General features: G+C 45.6%; 1 protein-coding gene across 1 annotated transcript in view; it reads left to right on the top strand.

The window, feature by feature from the left end:
* Window positions 1–10,579: 10,579 nt before the first annotated feature.
* The window catches only part of MARCHF4 (membrane associated ring-CH-type finger 4), a gene marked incomplete at its 3' end in the record, with an annotated part of 105,657 nt that continues 102,537 nt past the window's right edge, over window positions 10,580–13,699 (top strand). The window contains exon 1 of the mRNA XM_080799361.1: window positions 10,580–11,151. Within this exon, the coding sequence (XP_080655487.1) occupies window positions 10,627–11,151 (525 nt within the window). The 5' untranslated portion in view covers window positions 10,580–10,626. The remainder of the gene's footprint in view (window positions 11,152–13,699) is intronic.

A 13,699-nucleotide genomic window follows, 5' to 3' on the forward strand; every position in this document is an offset into this window, starting at 1 on the left:
GCACAAATATTTAGTGGATAGCTTAATGGATTTTTGCACAGTTAAATAGTCATGTAGCAACTCCCTATATTCATAGCTATATCCAATCTGAAAAGGTAGAGATGATAAATATTGCAGGAAGTAAAGGTGCAGTTTAAAAATTTCCAGTTAATATTGTTTAGAATATAGTGATATAGCCTGCACAAAGATGGTATTACGTATATCTTCTCGATATTGGTTGTAGAGCTCAGGTCTTCTTTATTTTGGAGGGAATCCAGACACTTGGGATGTATGAGGTGCAAGTTGACATAAATCAGGATACTAAGGGGCTTTCTTCGGTTTTTATTAACTCTTTTCACATCTCATGCACAAATAAACTTTTGTGCTCTCCACATAGGAGAGACGACATGGCCTGCGAATTCCCCAGGACAAGGAGGGTATATAAATTCAAGGTTTTATTATTGCTATGTATGTATCTAAAAATCAATATTTCTATCTGTCTGGCTATTGATCTACATGTGCACATCAGACAGCCATTTAAAATAGGCTCTTTTTAAAGCCACATTGCATTAAGTGAGTTTTCTGTTAAAATGCGTTATATATAGCACATGGCTGAAGTTTGCCAGGTGTGGGTATCATTGTACGTGTGTGAACCTGGGGGAGTTCATGGTATAAATACAGATTATATTTCTGTTTAGGATTACATATGTATGTGTACATCTCAGGTGCCTATAATTCCATGCATAGTCACATGTCACTGTTCCCAAAGAGAGCTGGTTGGTGAAGGGTCTGGTCCCCACAAAGGACAAAAACCCTCATGTTCTGAAACCAGGTATAGGATGGACCATCAAAGGCACATCCAGTGGATCCTGGGGACTCTTCAGCTGAGACCACTTCTTTCTTTGTCCAAGGATGACTCTGAGCAGGCACTGCCCTTTTAGCACAATTGAGAACCAGATTCTGTCTTTCATGTCCACTGTGTCATTGCAGGTGTTTTGAATATTTAGTAATACCATTTGCCTTCCCAGGAACAGAACTTGGAGAAGCTTGAGCAGACATTGGTACAGTAGGTGTGCAGGAGGGCTGTGATGACATGGAGCAGGCTGGCAAGTCATTCCCCTCCAGGAGCATCCCCAAACTGAAAACCCCAACAGATGGCTCTGAGCTAAGAATGTGGCATGGAAAGGAGGCCATGCAGGTGGTTTCAGGCACCAGTCAGGAGGCTTACAGAGGAAAAGTAAGTGCTGAGCTGGTATCAAGTGACCATAGCATGTGGTAAGAGGGAAATCAGAGACTTATTTTCCACTAACATATAAGAGCTCGGCTCAAATTCAGGCTAACGTGGTATATTTCACTCAGTGAACCACATCACTCTTCTGATCCCAAGCTAACATTTTACAGACTGGAAAACTGAGACCCAGAGGACAACTGATCTCTCAAATTGCACAGCTGATTAGAGGGCAAACTGTTCATATAACACAAGAGTCCATTTCCATTCTTGGAATGGTTAAGTTGTGCTGCAGTAACAAAGAGCACCACATTTCCACTTTCTTAACACAATAAAAGTTTATTTTGCCTTTCCACCAAGTCAGTGCAGGTCCGAGTAACTCTGCAGGGCAGCTCCCTTCATACAGTGCTCAGCAGGGCAGGCTGCTTTAGTCTAATGCCATCCCATCTCAACACATGCTACCATGACTGCACAGGCAGAGGAATCAGGATTGCAGATCACATGCTGGCTCTGAAATGTGTCAGCCTGGGAATACTTTTCCCCTTGAAGTCACAACCCATTGACAGCACTAGTCACAAAACCCTCCCTGCTTGCAAAGAGAGGTGAGTAATACAGTTTTCCATGTATCCAGGAAAGGGAAGAGAATCATAAATATTGGTGACCACTGAAATTAATGACCATAGTCATTTATCAGCTGTTTGATCTCAGGCAAGTTGCTTAATACTCTGAGCTCAGTTTCCTCTTCTATAAAATGGGGAAAATGATAATATCTAACCCATAGGTTTTTTGGTGCAGACTAAATGAGAAAAAGCATAGAAAGTGCTTGACACAGTGTCTGGCCTCTTGTAAGCGTTCAAGAAATGGTTGCACCTCTCATTCTTTCCCTACTAAGCAACCAGAGTGACCTTTTAAAAATAGAAATCTATTACCTAAAATTCCTTAGTGGCTTCTCAGTTCACTTAGAATTAAATGCAATCTCTCTCACCATTTTTACAGTCTCTACATGATATAATTCTTGTTCTCCTCTCCAGTTTCATCTTCTATCACCTCTTCTCATTCCTTAGTCTCCTATTACTTTGGCCTTTTTGCTGTTCCCTTAACAAGTTACATCATTCCTGCCTTGAGCTCTGTGCTTGCTGCTTCTCTAACTGGAATGCTGCCTCAGATCTCCACATCATTAGTTCCTCTTCACATCTTAGGTCTAAATTCAAGAAGCCCTCCCTGCTCTCATCATCTATTACCCTCCAGTCTACACACTGGCTAGTGTGTCATTCCCTACCACATTACCCTGTTTAGTTTCTTTATTATTATTATTGTTATTGTTGTTGTTGCTGCTGCTGCTGTTGTTGTTATTGTTATCTTAAGGAGGCTCCATGTCCGTGTGGAGTCCAACATGGGGCTTGAACTCATGACCTTGAGATCAAGACCAGAGCTAAGATCCTGTTGGTTGCTTAACGGACTGTCCTACCCAGGCGCCCCATAACTTGTTTAGTTTCTTTCTAGCACTTATCACAGTATGAAATTAACTTATTTATTTGCCTGCTTCTCTGTTTTCCACACTGGGATGTGAACTTTGTGAGAGCAAGGCCTTCATCTATCTTGCTCCGTATTGTATCCTCATCACTCAGAATGGTCTAGGACTCCAGTGGTGAATGCACAAATCTCTGCTCAGCACTTGCCCATATCATTATGTTGCCTCTTTTTGATATTGATTTGGAATGTGCTCTTTCCTCACTCATGTCTGGAGAAGAATATCAACTCCTAGCAGGGAAGAGGCCACTCTGCCCATGTAATGGCTGGTAACTGGAGGGTAGGGGCCTGACTTTGAGCTTTATCTTCCAAGTCAGTTTCTCCACAGTGGAACTCAAGTACCACCGGTTTCAGAATTGCCCAAGGAACTAGTAGGAAATACATATCCCAAGTCTATAATAGACGACAAATTAAAAATCTCTGGAGGTGAGAGTCTACTGGGAAATCTGCACTTTTAACAAGCACCACAGGTCATCTTAGAGGCATGCTTCAGCTTCAGAGGAGCGCTCTTAGGTCTTAAGTTCAGTCCACCAGCTAAGCATACAAAATATTTGTGCTTTTTCCTGGTGAGTACTCACATTTATACTTGCATTGCATCTCTACCAAACTGTCTGAGGTCAGAGTAGAGTGCCTTAGGGCATAGAAAGCATGGGCACAATGACTGCTGTTCTCAGTGCCCTTATGTAAGAGTTACCAATTGCTGTATAAGAAATTACCCCCAAACTTAGTGTGTTTCTTACATTTGGGGCACTTTTTTGCTCATTAGAAACTCCTTGAGAAGAATGGAGTGCCGTGACAATGAGTCAGGGGCAGAAGTAGAAGAGAAAATTAAAACCATTTCAGATGACCCCTTACCAGTGGCTCAGTAAAAAGCTTAGATAAGGAGGAGCCTGGCCTTTTGGTTAAGGTGAGGCTGTAATAATTGCTCTGGATTCTTGTGATCCACAATTGAAAGAGATCTAGGACCTGGAGCAATGACTTTGGTGATGGTGATGATGGTTACGATCCATTTAACAAGTAAGTATTGAGCACCTACTACATGCCATCACTGACCTAGGCACATGGGATTGAAATGAACAACAACAACAAAAAATCCCTGCCCCATGAACTTAAATTCTAGAAGAGGAAATGGAAGGAAATGATGCTACCTAGCATCTCCCTTTCTGTCTGAAGCATTTCCTTCTTATGAATTCTCGGTAATGAGGGGCTTAGTCTCTACCAAGTCCTCGGGTTCAGCAAGGGATTCCCAAAACTTTATTTCTTCCAAGGCTTGCAGTTGGATATCTACTCAAATACTCATGTATTTCCTTACATCCTGGGAAATGGACGCTGGCTGAGAGGTAGATGTCTCTGTATGTGTGTGTTGGGGTGGGGGCTGTGATAGAGTACAGAGGGTTTAAAACAACCACATTTATCTCATGCCTTCTGTAGGTCAGGAATTCATGCAGAGCTAAGCTGTGTCCTCTGGCTTAGCTTCTTTCATGAGGCTACAGTTGAACTGTTGGCCAGGGCTAACATCTCATCTCATCTCAAGGCTCAATTGGGAAGGATCTATTTCCAAGCTCACTCATATGACTGTTGGCTAGATTTGCTTCCTCATGAGCTGTTGGACTAAGGGCCTTGGTTACTGGCTGGCTCTTGGCTGGAGGCTATCCTCCATTCCCTGCCATGTAGGGCCTCTCCATAGTGCAGCTCACAACATGTCCATCAGGGTGGACAAGTGAGAAGAGCCAGAGAGAATGAGAGCAAGATGAAAGTCAGCCTTTTGTAATCTGATCTCTGAAGTGATATGCCATCACTTTTGCTGTATTCTATTTACTAGAAGCAAGTCACTAGGTCCAGCCCACACTTAAAAGGAGGGGATTACACAAGGACTTGACTACCAGGAGATGGGGATCACTGGGAACCCTTTTAGAGGCTGCCTATCACTACCTTAGCCTGAGTTTTAAACATGGGACACAACATGGCAGACAGATAATAACAGTGTGGGGATTCTATGTGGAACAGAAATTTAATTTAAAAGGCACTGTGGCATCATAAGAAGACATAGACTTTAGGTTGAGAGACAGTGTTACAATCTCAGCTTTGGTATTCACCAGCTGTATAATCTTAGACTTAGTTATTCTGAGCCTCGGCTTTCTCACCCCCCAAATAAGGAAAATACCCACTACCTAACGAGTTTTTAAAATAAAAGAATCACTTGGATAAGGCATTGATTAAAATGCATTTTCCCAAGTTCTCCTCAAGAAATTCTTATTCAGTAGACCTAGGTGGCACCTAATAATTTCTATTTTTAATAAATGCACAGATATTTCTAAGTATATATGAGAAAGGCATGTGGCTCAATACATGGTAGCTACTGATAATTTGCATAACTTTAATTCTGCAATTATTCTTGAGGAACTATATGTTTGAAGAGATCCAACTGATATAGTAGAAAGCAAAAGATACTGAAGATCAGAAGATGTAGAAGTTTGAGCTCTTTTCTGACACTTACTTTGCTGTGGGATCTTGGGCACAGAGTCACCTAATCTTTCTGGACCTCTTTTTTGTTTTTGTTTTGTTTTCTTTTCAGTCTCTGTAAAATGTATTCTAGCTTGAGTACTATCTGTCTAGATAAAAAAGAAACAATAGCAGTTAGTATGAGATCACTTTAGGACTCCCTGGTTGGAGAAGCAAGTGCAATGACCTCCATAAGTCTTTTCTGAAATCTTCATCTCCTGGTATTTATTCCTAAAGACTATTCCTTGGATCCTCTCATTCTTCTACTCTTCTAATTCATATGACCCCAGCATCTCTGTATGTAATGAAATATATTTGAAAAACAACCTCATTTAAAAGACTAAATCTATTAAGGAGCTGAGAACTTTCTGGCATGAAATGAAAAATATTGATTGCTTCTCACCTGTTAGCAATGAAATCGCATCCAGTTAATTAACCTGCTCAGTGATAAAGTTTATTACCGCCCTTCACCTTCAGCTCCAAATCTTTAAAACCATTAAAACAAATAACTGGTCAATGAGTAAATCTTCTCCCAGATTGGCATTCAGGGCCTTCTATGATCTGGCTCCAGCCTACCTTTCAGACTTATCTTCCAGCTGCTTAATTTCAAGCACCCATGCTCCAGTCAAATGGAAGAACTAAAGTACTTAGCATCCCCTCCTCTTATATCTTAACTTACATCTTAATTCAGTTCAAATGTCACTTTTTGGTAAGGGCCTTCTTGGAGCTGTGGCATCTTCACGTCTCCCCACCTTCCAGTTGTCGCTAAGCCATAAACATAGTTACCTTCTTATTTTAAACACTCCCCAAACTTCTTACACCTTTGTAGCACTTATTATTTTGTACCTTATATTATGATTATGTACATATTTATAGTACTACACTCTTGAGGATGAGATTCCAACCAATCCACTTTTGTGTTGCCATCTTCCAACACAATGCCTTGCCTACCGTTGGTGTTGGCATTCAGTAAGTATTTTTTGAATACTTGAATGGAGACCCATTTATTTTTACATTTCCTTTACTGTGGCTTTTACTCTTGGGGCTCACAACTTTTGTTTTATCAACAGCTTTAGGAGACACTCAGTGAGGTGCTTTTAAGGATTTACATTATATTCAGAATAGAGCCCTCAAACCTTCCAGTCTTTCTGAAGACAGCCCTGTTGTTGCTCCCTGTGCATAGCAGCCTCCTGTTTCTAGGAATCTTCTTCCTTTCAGTGGAAAGGTTGGGAAAGACAGTTTTATGAATATCACCCCTTTCTGTAACTCTGAATACAGGTTTTGTATGGCTCTTCTATCTCCTACCCCAATTTATTTGCATGACATACTTGAAACTAGTATTTTATGAGGATTAGCATTTTACAAGACCCTGAAGTTCAATTTTAGGTAAAGTAGATATTCAGTCATGTCTGAGAGCACTCACATGAATCTGTTTTTGTTGAAGGGGAGAAATAGGGTCGCTTCACCGAAACAAAAACGCCCTTCTTTCATTTAGCATTCATTTTCTTGATCACCCAGTAGGCTTTAGGCACTATATTTATATGCTGAAGTTGCAAACATAAATACTGGTCCCTGCCTTCAAGGAGCTCTGTGTCTTATAGAGGGAGATGAATATATGATGAGATCATTATTTGTGCAATATCAGAATCAGGCACAGGGTAATGTGGTGCACAGAGAATTTTCTTTGAGAGCAGATGGATTTTTATAACAAAGAAATTCTCTTTTGTGGCAGAGTGGGTGTGCTTATATCCGTAATATACATATTATTTTGTAGTTGTTTTTGTAGTTATTTTTGTAGTATTCTCTTCCAACCACTCACCTTGGAACAGGGGTCAGCATCCATGGTGGGTGTTGAGGAATGATTCATAGAAGCAGGCACCCCAGCTTAATCAAGACCCAGACTTAAGTCCTTGCTCCTTAGAGCTTGTAGGAATAAATCATTCAAGGAGATGGCAGCAAAGGGGTAGTTTTCTTATGATTCATAGGGCTCAACTTCACGCCAGTGGTATTTTGGTGTGGAGATTTTGCATGTTTCTCTGTCTATGGCTCCAATATTTCTAAAGGCATTAACCACAGCTTTGTAGATGACTCATTGGGATAGCTTGTCCATGTTTATGACCCTGGTGGTCTGTGTGTATTGAGGGGGAAAGGGGTTATGAAGAAAGGCAAGAAAGCAAACCTAAGTTTTAAATGACCCAAGTCTACAGCTGTAAGTACTGAGTTATTTGTATAGACCACCTTAAGTTTTCTTTTTCTTGCTCTTCACATTTGGGGACCTCTTACTATTTACTAGAAACTCCTTGACAAGGATGAGATAGGATGACATGAGTCAGAAACAGAAATAAAAGAGGAAATTAAAATCCATTTCAAATGACCTCTTGTCAGCGGCTCAGTTAAATGCTTGGATGGAGGGAAGCTGGAGAAAGAGGTTAGGAGGAGGGTTAATATCGCTCTGGGTTCTTATGATTCACAGTTGGGAGAGGTCTATACCTTGGAGTAATGATGACTTTGATGATGGCGGTGGTGGTCCTATTCCATTCAACAAATATATACTGAGCACACACTGCATGCCATTACTGACCGAGGCACAGAGGATTAAAATGGACCCAAACAACAGCAACAAACAAATCATGCCCTTTGGAACTGAATTTCTAGAAGAAACTGGCAAAAATGGTGCTGGCATTCCCCCCCCCCCCCCGCCCCGAAGCATTTTCTTCTCTTGAGTTTTTAGTCACGAGGGACTTCGTCTCCACCGAGTCCCGGAGTTAGTTAGAGAGTCACAAAACTTTTATTTTTTTTTTTCCTAAAGCCTGCAGATTTCTATCTGCTTACAATGTTTATGAGCTCCGAAATGGACTTTGGTTGAGATGTAGAAGGCTCTGTGTATGCGCGTTCAGAGGGCTGATGATAGTGTACATTGGGAGGAAATTCTACAACCTTGCTATCCACGCTGATACGTTCCAGCTGGGGGAAAATGTACCCTGAATTGCTCCTTTCCACCCCACTTGCTTTTCTCTCTTTCTTGTTCCCTCCTCCCTTCCTTCCTAAATCCCTCCCTAGCCTCCTTCCTTTCCTTTCCCTTGGTCCCTCCCCATCCCCTTGCCTCTCACAGTTCTCCTCTTCCCCCCTCTCTCTCTTTCTCTCCCCAGCCTCTTTTCCTCTTGGCCCCTTTCCCTCCTCCATCCCTCCGCGGCGTCTGCGTCAGGCCCCTACTTGCGTGACGCGCGGGGTCTGGGTGGGAGCTGTCCACTCGCCTGGGGTGCTGAATGCAGCAGCGGCGGCCGCGGCAGCGGCAGAGGCGGAGATAGCTGAGAGCCTTCTCCGCGGCAAGAACCTTGTTTCCATTTCTCGGACGGTCAGCTCACCGCCCCGCCACCTTCCTTCCAGCACCACCCCTTTGGGAACTGAGCCAGGGGGGCAGCAGTCGCGGCGGCGGGTGCTGAGCAACGGCGGAAGACGAGACAACACCTGGCAGCAGCCTGGAATCTGATTTGCTTCCTCTCGCCTTTTATAAGAGATATATTTATATACGGCTTTGAGGAGTCGCGAGGACCAAGCCCCAGCCAAGTGCTGGCTGTCTCCCACCTCGGCCACACTGCTTCGTTTCCCCCTCCCCACCTGCAACTGGCACCGCAAACAAGCCTTACCTCGTTGCATCTGCGAGGAGGTAGCAACAGCGAGCCCAACCAGCCGGAGGCAGCGGAGAGGAGGGAGGGGCGTGGGGGGTGGCAGAGAGCCGGCCGAGGCCGCCCTTGGTGGGGGTAGTGAGGGCAGAACTGCCGTGAAGACCCGGCAGCCGCCCTGCCACCCCCACCCCTCCAGAAGCACCCATTCCTGATTATTTGAGAACCGAATTATTATTCTTCCACTAGTTTTATTTCATTTTTTATTGCCCTCCCCTCCTCACTCCCCAGCCGCCCCCACCCCTACGCCTGCCTCGCCTCTGGTTGCATGGCAGCGCTGCCCGGGCGCGGGGGCTCAGAGCCGGCCCCCAGGGAAGGAGGAGGAGGAGGAGGATCATGAAGCCGGGAGTCGCGGCCGCGCCGGACGGCGAGCAGCAGCCAGAGGACGAGCCGGAGCAGCCCCCGCCCCGGAGACACCGGGACGCCGACCAGCATTCACTGCCGCCGCCACAGCAGCATCGGCGGCCGCGGGCAGACTCGGAGCAAGAGGAGGAGGGCGACAACGGCCCAGAAGAGGAAGAGGAAGAGAAGGCAAGGCCACTCACCCGCCCGGATCTGCCCTTCTCCCGGCCTTTGCCCCTCGCCCAAAGGGACCTTTGATGGAGCCAAAGGGAAGGGGCCACGGATTTACGGACTGCCGCAGGGGTGGGCTGGGGACTGAGATCATGTAACTACTCCTTCCTCCTGTCCCTTCCCACACGCCCCTTCTCTCTACCCCTTCTCTCTGCTCCACTGCCTCCTGTCCCCCATACACACACCCTTCCTCTAGCCAGGATCTTAATGCTCAGGAAGGAAGCTGCTCTGCGAGGGTTAAAGGATCTCCACTCCCCCTTCTTTCCCCTTCCTCAGTCCATTATTTTCCCATTTCTATTCTCCTAATTGGCTTTTCCCTCTTCCGCGCAGCTCTTTGGCTGCAGAGGCAAAGCACAAGCCCCTTGCCCAGTTTCACCTGCAATCCCCCCTCCCCCCACCCAACTGCTCTCTTAAAAGCAACTCTGGTGCTTCTGGGGATTAATTGCCCCAGTTTTCTGCCCAGGAGAATTAAAACTTCTCCCAACCTCCTCTCCTCCCCACTGAACACCGCACCACCCCCCCCCCCAAACCAATCTCCTGCTACCTGAGGAAAACTATCTTTTCACTCTGCACATGCAGTGCTCAATTTTTCACTGAGCTGTTTTGCCCTAAGCCCAGCTCAGTCCACTCCAAATTTGATTTATAATCTTCTCCACCCTTTTATACAAAAGAAAAGAGATTTCCCACTGCCTAGGAATCTGAGAAGAACTGAAAATATCTTCTCCTGGGAAACTTTCTGACAACTAGAGACCTTGATCTCAAGGCCCAAAGAGCCCTTCCTCAACATTTTTTTTACCCCCCTTCCCATGCCAGTACCCCCAAGTCAAAGGCAAAAAGGAGGAAACTACCTGAGCAAAGCTAAGGTTGGTGGGGAGGTAGGGGGGAGGCAAGAAAACCTTTTTTGTTGTTGTTGGGCTTTCCAGGGAGAGTTCAAAACCAGTGACTCACAGTTCTTCGTCCTGGGAACAATTGATTTGCTACTTTGAGGGGGTGTAAGAAGAGCCAGTGAGAAAGCAGATTCCCCCCTCCATAACACAGCTCTGCTGTGGACCCCCCCCCCAAACCATTCTACTATCTGCCTCTGCAAAGACTCCGGCTGCCCCTCCTGGGCTCTCTGCTTCCACTGGGCACATGCTGATACCCTTGAGTGGGCTGCTCTGGTGGTGGTGGTGGAGCTGCTGCTGCTGTGCCTGGTACTGCTGTGGATCGTGGGCCCCGGCTCCCCAGATGTTGCGCCACCAGGGTCTCCTCAAGTGCCGCTGCCGCATGCTCTTCAATGACCTGAAGGTTTTCCTGCTGCGGCGCCCCCCTCCAGCGCCCCTGCCCATGCACGGCGACCCCCAGCCCCCCAGTTTGGCGGCCAACAACAACACCCTTCCGGCTCTGGGTGCCGGGGGGTGGGCAGGCTGGAGGGGTCCTCGAGAAGGGGTGGGCAGGGAGACCACTCCTCTGCCACCTCCACCACCTTTGCCACCTTCTTCTGTGGAAGATGACTGGGGTGGCCCAGCCACAGAGCCACCCACGTCGCTGCTCAGCAGTGCCTCCTCAGATGACTTCTGTAAGGGGAAGGCTGAGGATTGCTACTCACTGGGAAGCAGTCTGGACAGTGGCATGAGGACCCCGCTCTGCCGCATCTGCTTCCAGGGGCCAGAACAGGTGAGACCCTTTTTCCCTTTTCCTGCTGCCTGATGGTGTCTCCAGATCTTGCAGATTACTACTCGGCAGCTTGCTCTGGGGAGCCATTGTGCTGTCTTTAGTTTAAGAAATATATGTTTTAAGGGCTCCTCAGTGATGTCTTGTGGTTAAGTTTGCCCAAAAGATGTCTGGTTCCTGGTAGAGCCTGTTTGGTTACTCAGTTGTACCCCAGTTTTTGCATTTTCCTTCCAATGCTAGTGTCTTCAGTTCCATCTAAAAACTCTATAAGCATCTTCAGAATAGAAGATTCAGAAGTCAGAAGTGGTAAAATGAAAGAACTTGGTGGTACGTTCATGCTTGAAGCCAAGATATCTTTTCATATGATTTGTTGTTGCTGGCATTTCCCCTGGCCCATCTTCAGTCCTAGATTCAAACTTCTTCCCTCTTTGGAGGGAAATATGCAGAGATCGTCTCCTCTTTCCCTATTCTCATAGACTGACACACAAGCTTGCCCCTCTTCTTTCACTTTGAACTACCCCCTCCCAAATGACACTGACATCCTCAGCAGTATATTTTAGTCAGTGAGGAAGACATGGGGAGAGATTCTAGTCCCAAGAAGACTCTCCAGTTTGCTGAGACACTTCTTGGCTGACTCAAGTTTTTTTTTTTCCTAGGTTGAAAGCAAATAGGTCAGCAGGTTGAGGGTGAGTTTAAGGGATATGGAGAAGGAAGTAAGGAATCTTGTCATATCTGCTCCCCTTCTCAGGCCTGAAGCACATCAATGTAGAATACCCCTTAAACCCTCCCCATCCAGGACAGGGATGCCAGGTATAATCATTCACTAGTCCGAAGGTCTTCCCTTCCCTGTTCATTCAGATTTTCACAGATAGACTCACCCCAGCCCTTCCAGCTCCACTTCCAATCTAGTGTCTGCTAGAGGCTGGAGATGGTATGTGGACATTATCCTAGAGTCATGAATTATAGCAACACTTTCCACAGAATCCCAGATAGAAAAGTCTCATCTAAAAAATCCGATCTATTTAGTGATCCTGGAGAAGGAATATTAAATTGCACCTTGGTCAAGGGGGTTCCGAGGTCGCATCAGCCACTTTTTCAGTAGCTTCCCAGCAGTAGAGGAAAGACGTCTGGGTGCTTCCTGAACAAGGGGCAGAGCAGGATGCCATGCCAGGGATTTTGAGGGGGCTCTGGCTCTTGCTGAAGGCTTGCTCTGTGAGAGACAGGCTTAGCTGATACTTTCATTCATTTTATCTTTGCTCTGAATGGGCAACATACTTCAGGGACAGAAGATGACTAGGGCCAAGAAGCCTGAGCATCCTGAGAGGAGGTCACATAGATCTCAGTGTGAATAAATGTTTCTGAGGAGCAAAGGGTTGGGTTCCTCCTTCTTGAGACTAGGCTTACTGAAGTCCCAAATTAAGTCCTGTCCAGAGTTGAGGACTCTTGTTAGGTGAGGAGTTCCAGGGCACCTGCTCAGTGCCCTTTATCCAGCCCTTCTCTCCACTTCCATTGGTGGGCACAAGGTGGAGTGGCTTGGCTGAGAGCAAGAGTGAGGCCTCACTTTAGGATGCTCCTGGTCAGCCTTTTGCCCCAATCAGGAGCCTCATCTTTCCCATAAGAAAGAATTACTTAGCTTCCGAACTTCTTAAACTGTTTTCTCCCATATGTGTTGGCTTAGGTCTGTGTGTCACAGGGGCTGCTGGGAGTGTGGCTTCTGGCAAAAACACCCTTGTCTCTAGAAAACAGCAGGACTTGGAGACCAATCTGGATGGTATTTCACGGTGTGAACCTCTTCAAATCATTCTACGCCTCTGGGCCCCTTTTCCAACTTCTGTGATTTAGAGGCACCTTTTACTGTCCTCCTTTTTTTCCTTGCAAGTGTGTTGGGAGGATTCAGAAGATAATGAGCCTGAAAACATCTTGAAAGGGATTAAAATACAATAGCAGGTATTTTGATCATGGAAAAGCAATATTTTGTTGAAAAAAAGAAGAAGAAAAGGATCTTTAGGAATACTGTGAAGTATCTACATGTGATAGAGGATCTGGGCAGAGGTTAGGAGCTTTCCTTTCTTGTTCATTATTTTTATGGTGTGTCATAAATAAAGGACTGAATAAAAGAGCTAACACCAATAAAGGAATGGGCTCTATTATTATGTGGAAGGAATAGGGGCATCATGTTGGCATAAGACTGGATCAAGTCAAGCACTTCCTGCATATGATGATTATATTTGGGGGGTTTTATTATTTGTGCAGGAGCCAGGAGATTTTAATGAGATTGTGCTATCATAGTAATAAGAGAAGCATGTGTTAGATATGAACATATTTTCCCTCTTTTTACTCAATTTTCTTCACAGGATTCAGTGAGGAAGGGCAACAAAGGAGATGGGGAAAACCCTCTAGAGCAGGAAGAGACAGACAGATAGACAGAAAGACGAAAGTAAAGAGCTGAGATGTCAGGATCTGATTTTCTGTTCAGGGAGCCAGCTGTCCGGCAGTCGTGCGCATGTGGCTCAGAAGGGAGAGCAGTCGGCAGTCTCACTGGCTGAATGTC

This window comes from Martes martes (assembly GCF_963455335.1).
Source record: "Martes martes genome assembly, chromosome: 3".
Classification (NCBI taxonomy): domain Eukaryota; kingdom Metazoa; phylum Chordata; class Mammalia; order Carnivora; family Mustelidae; genus Martes; species Martes martes.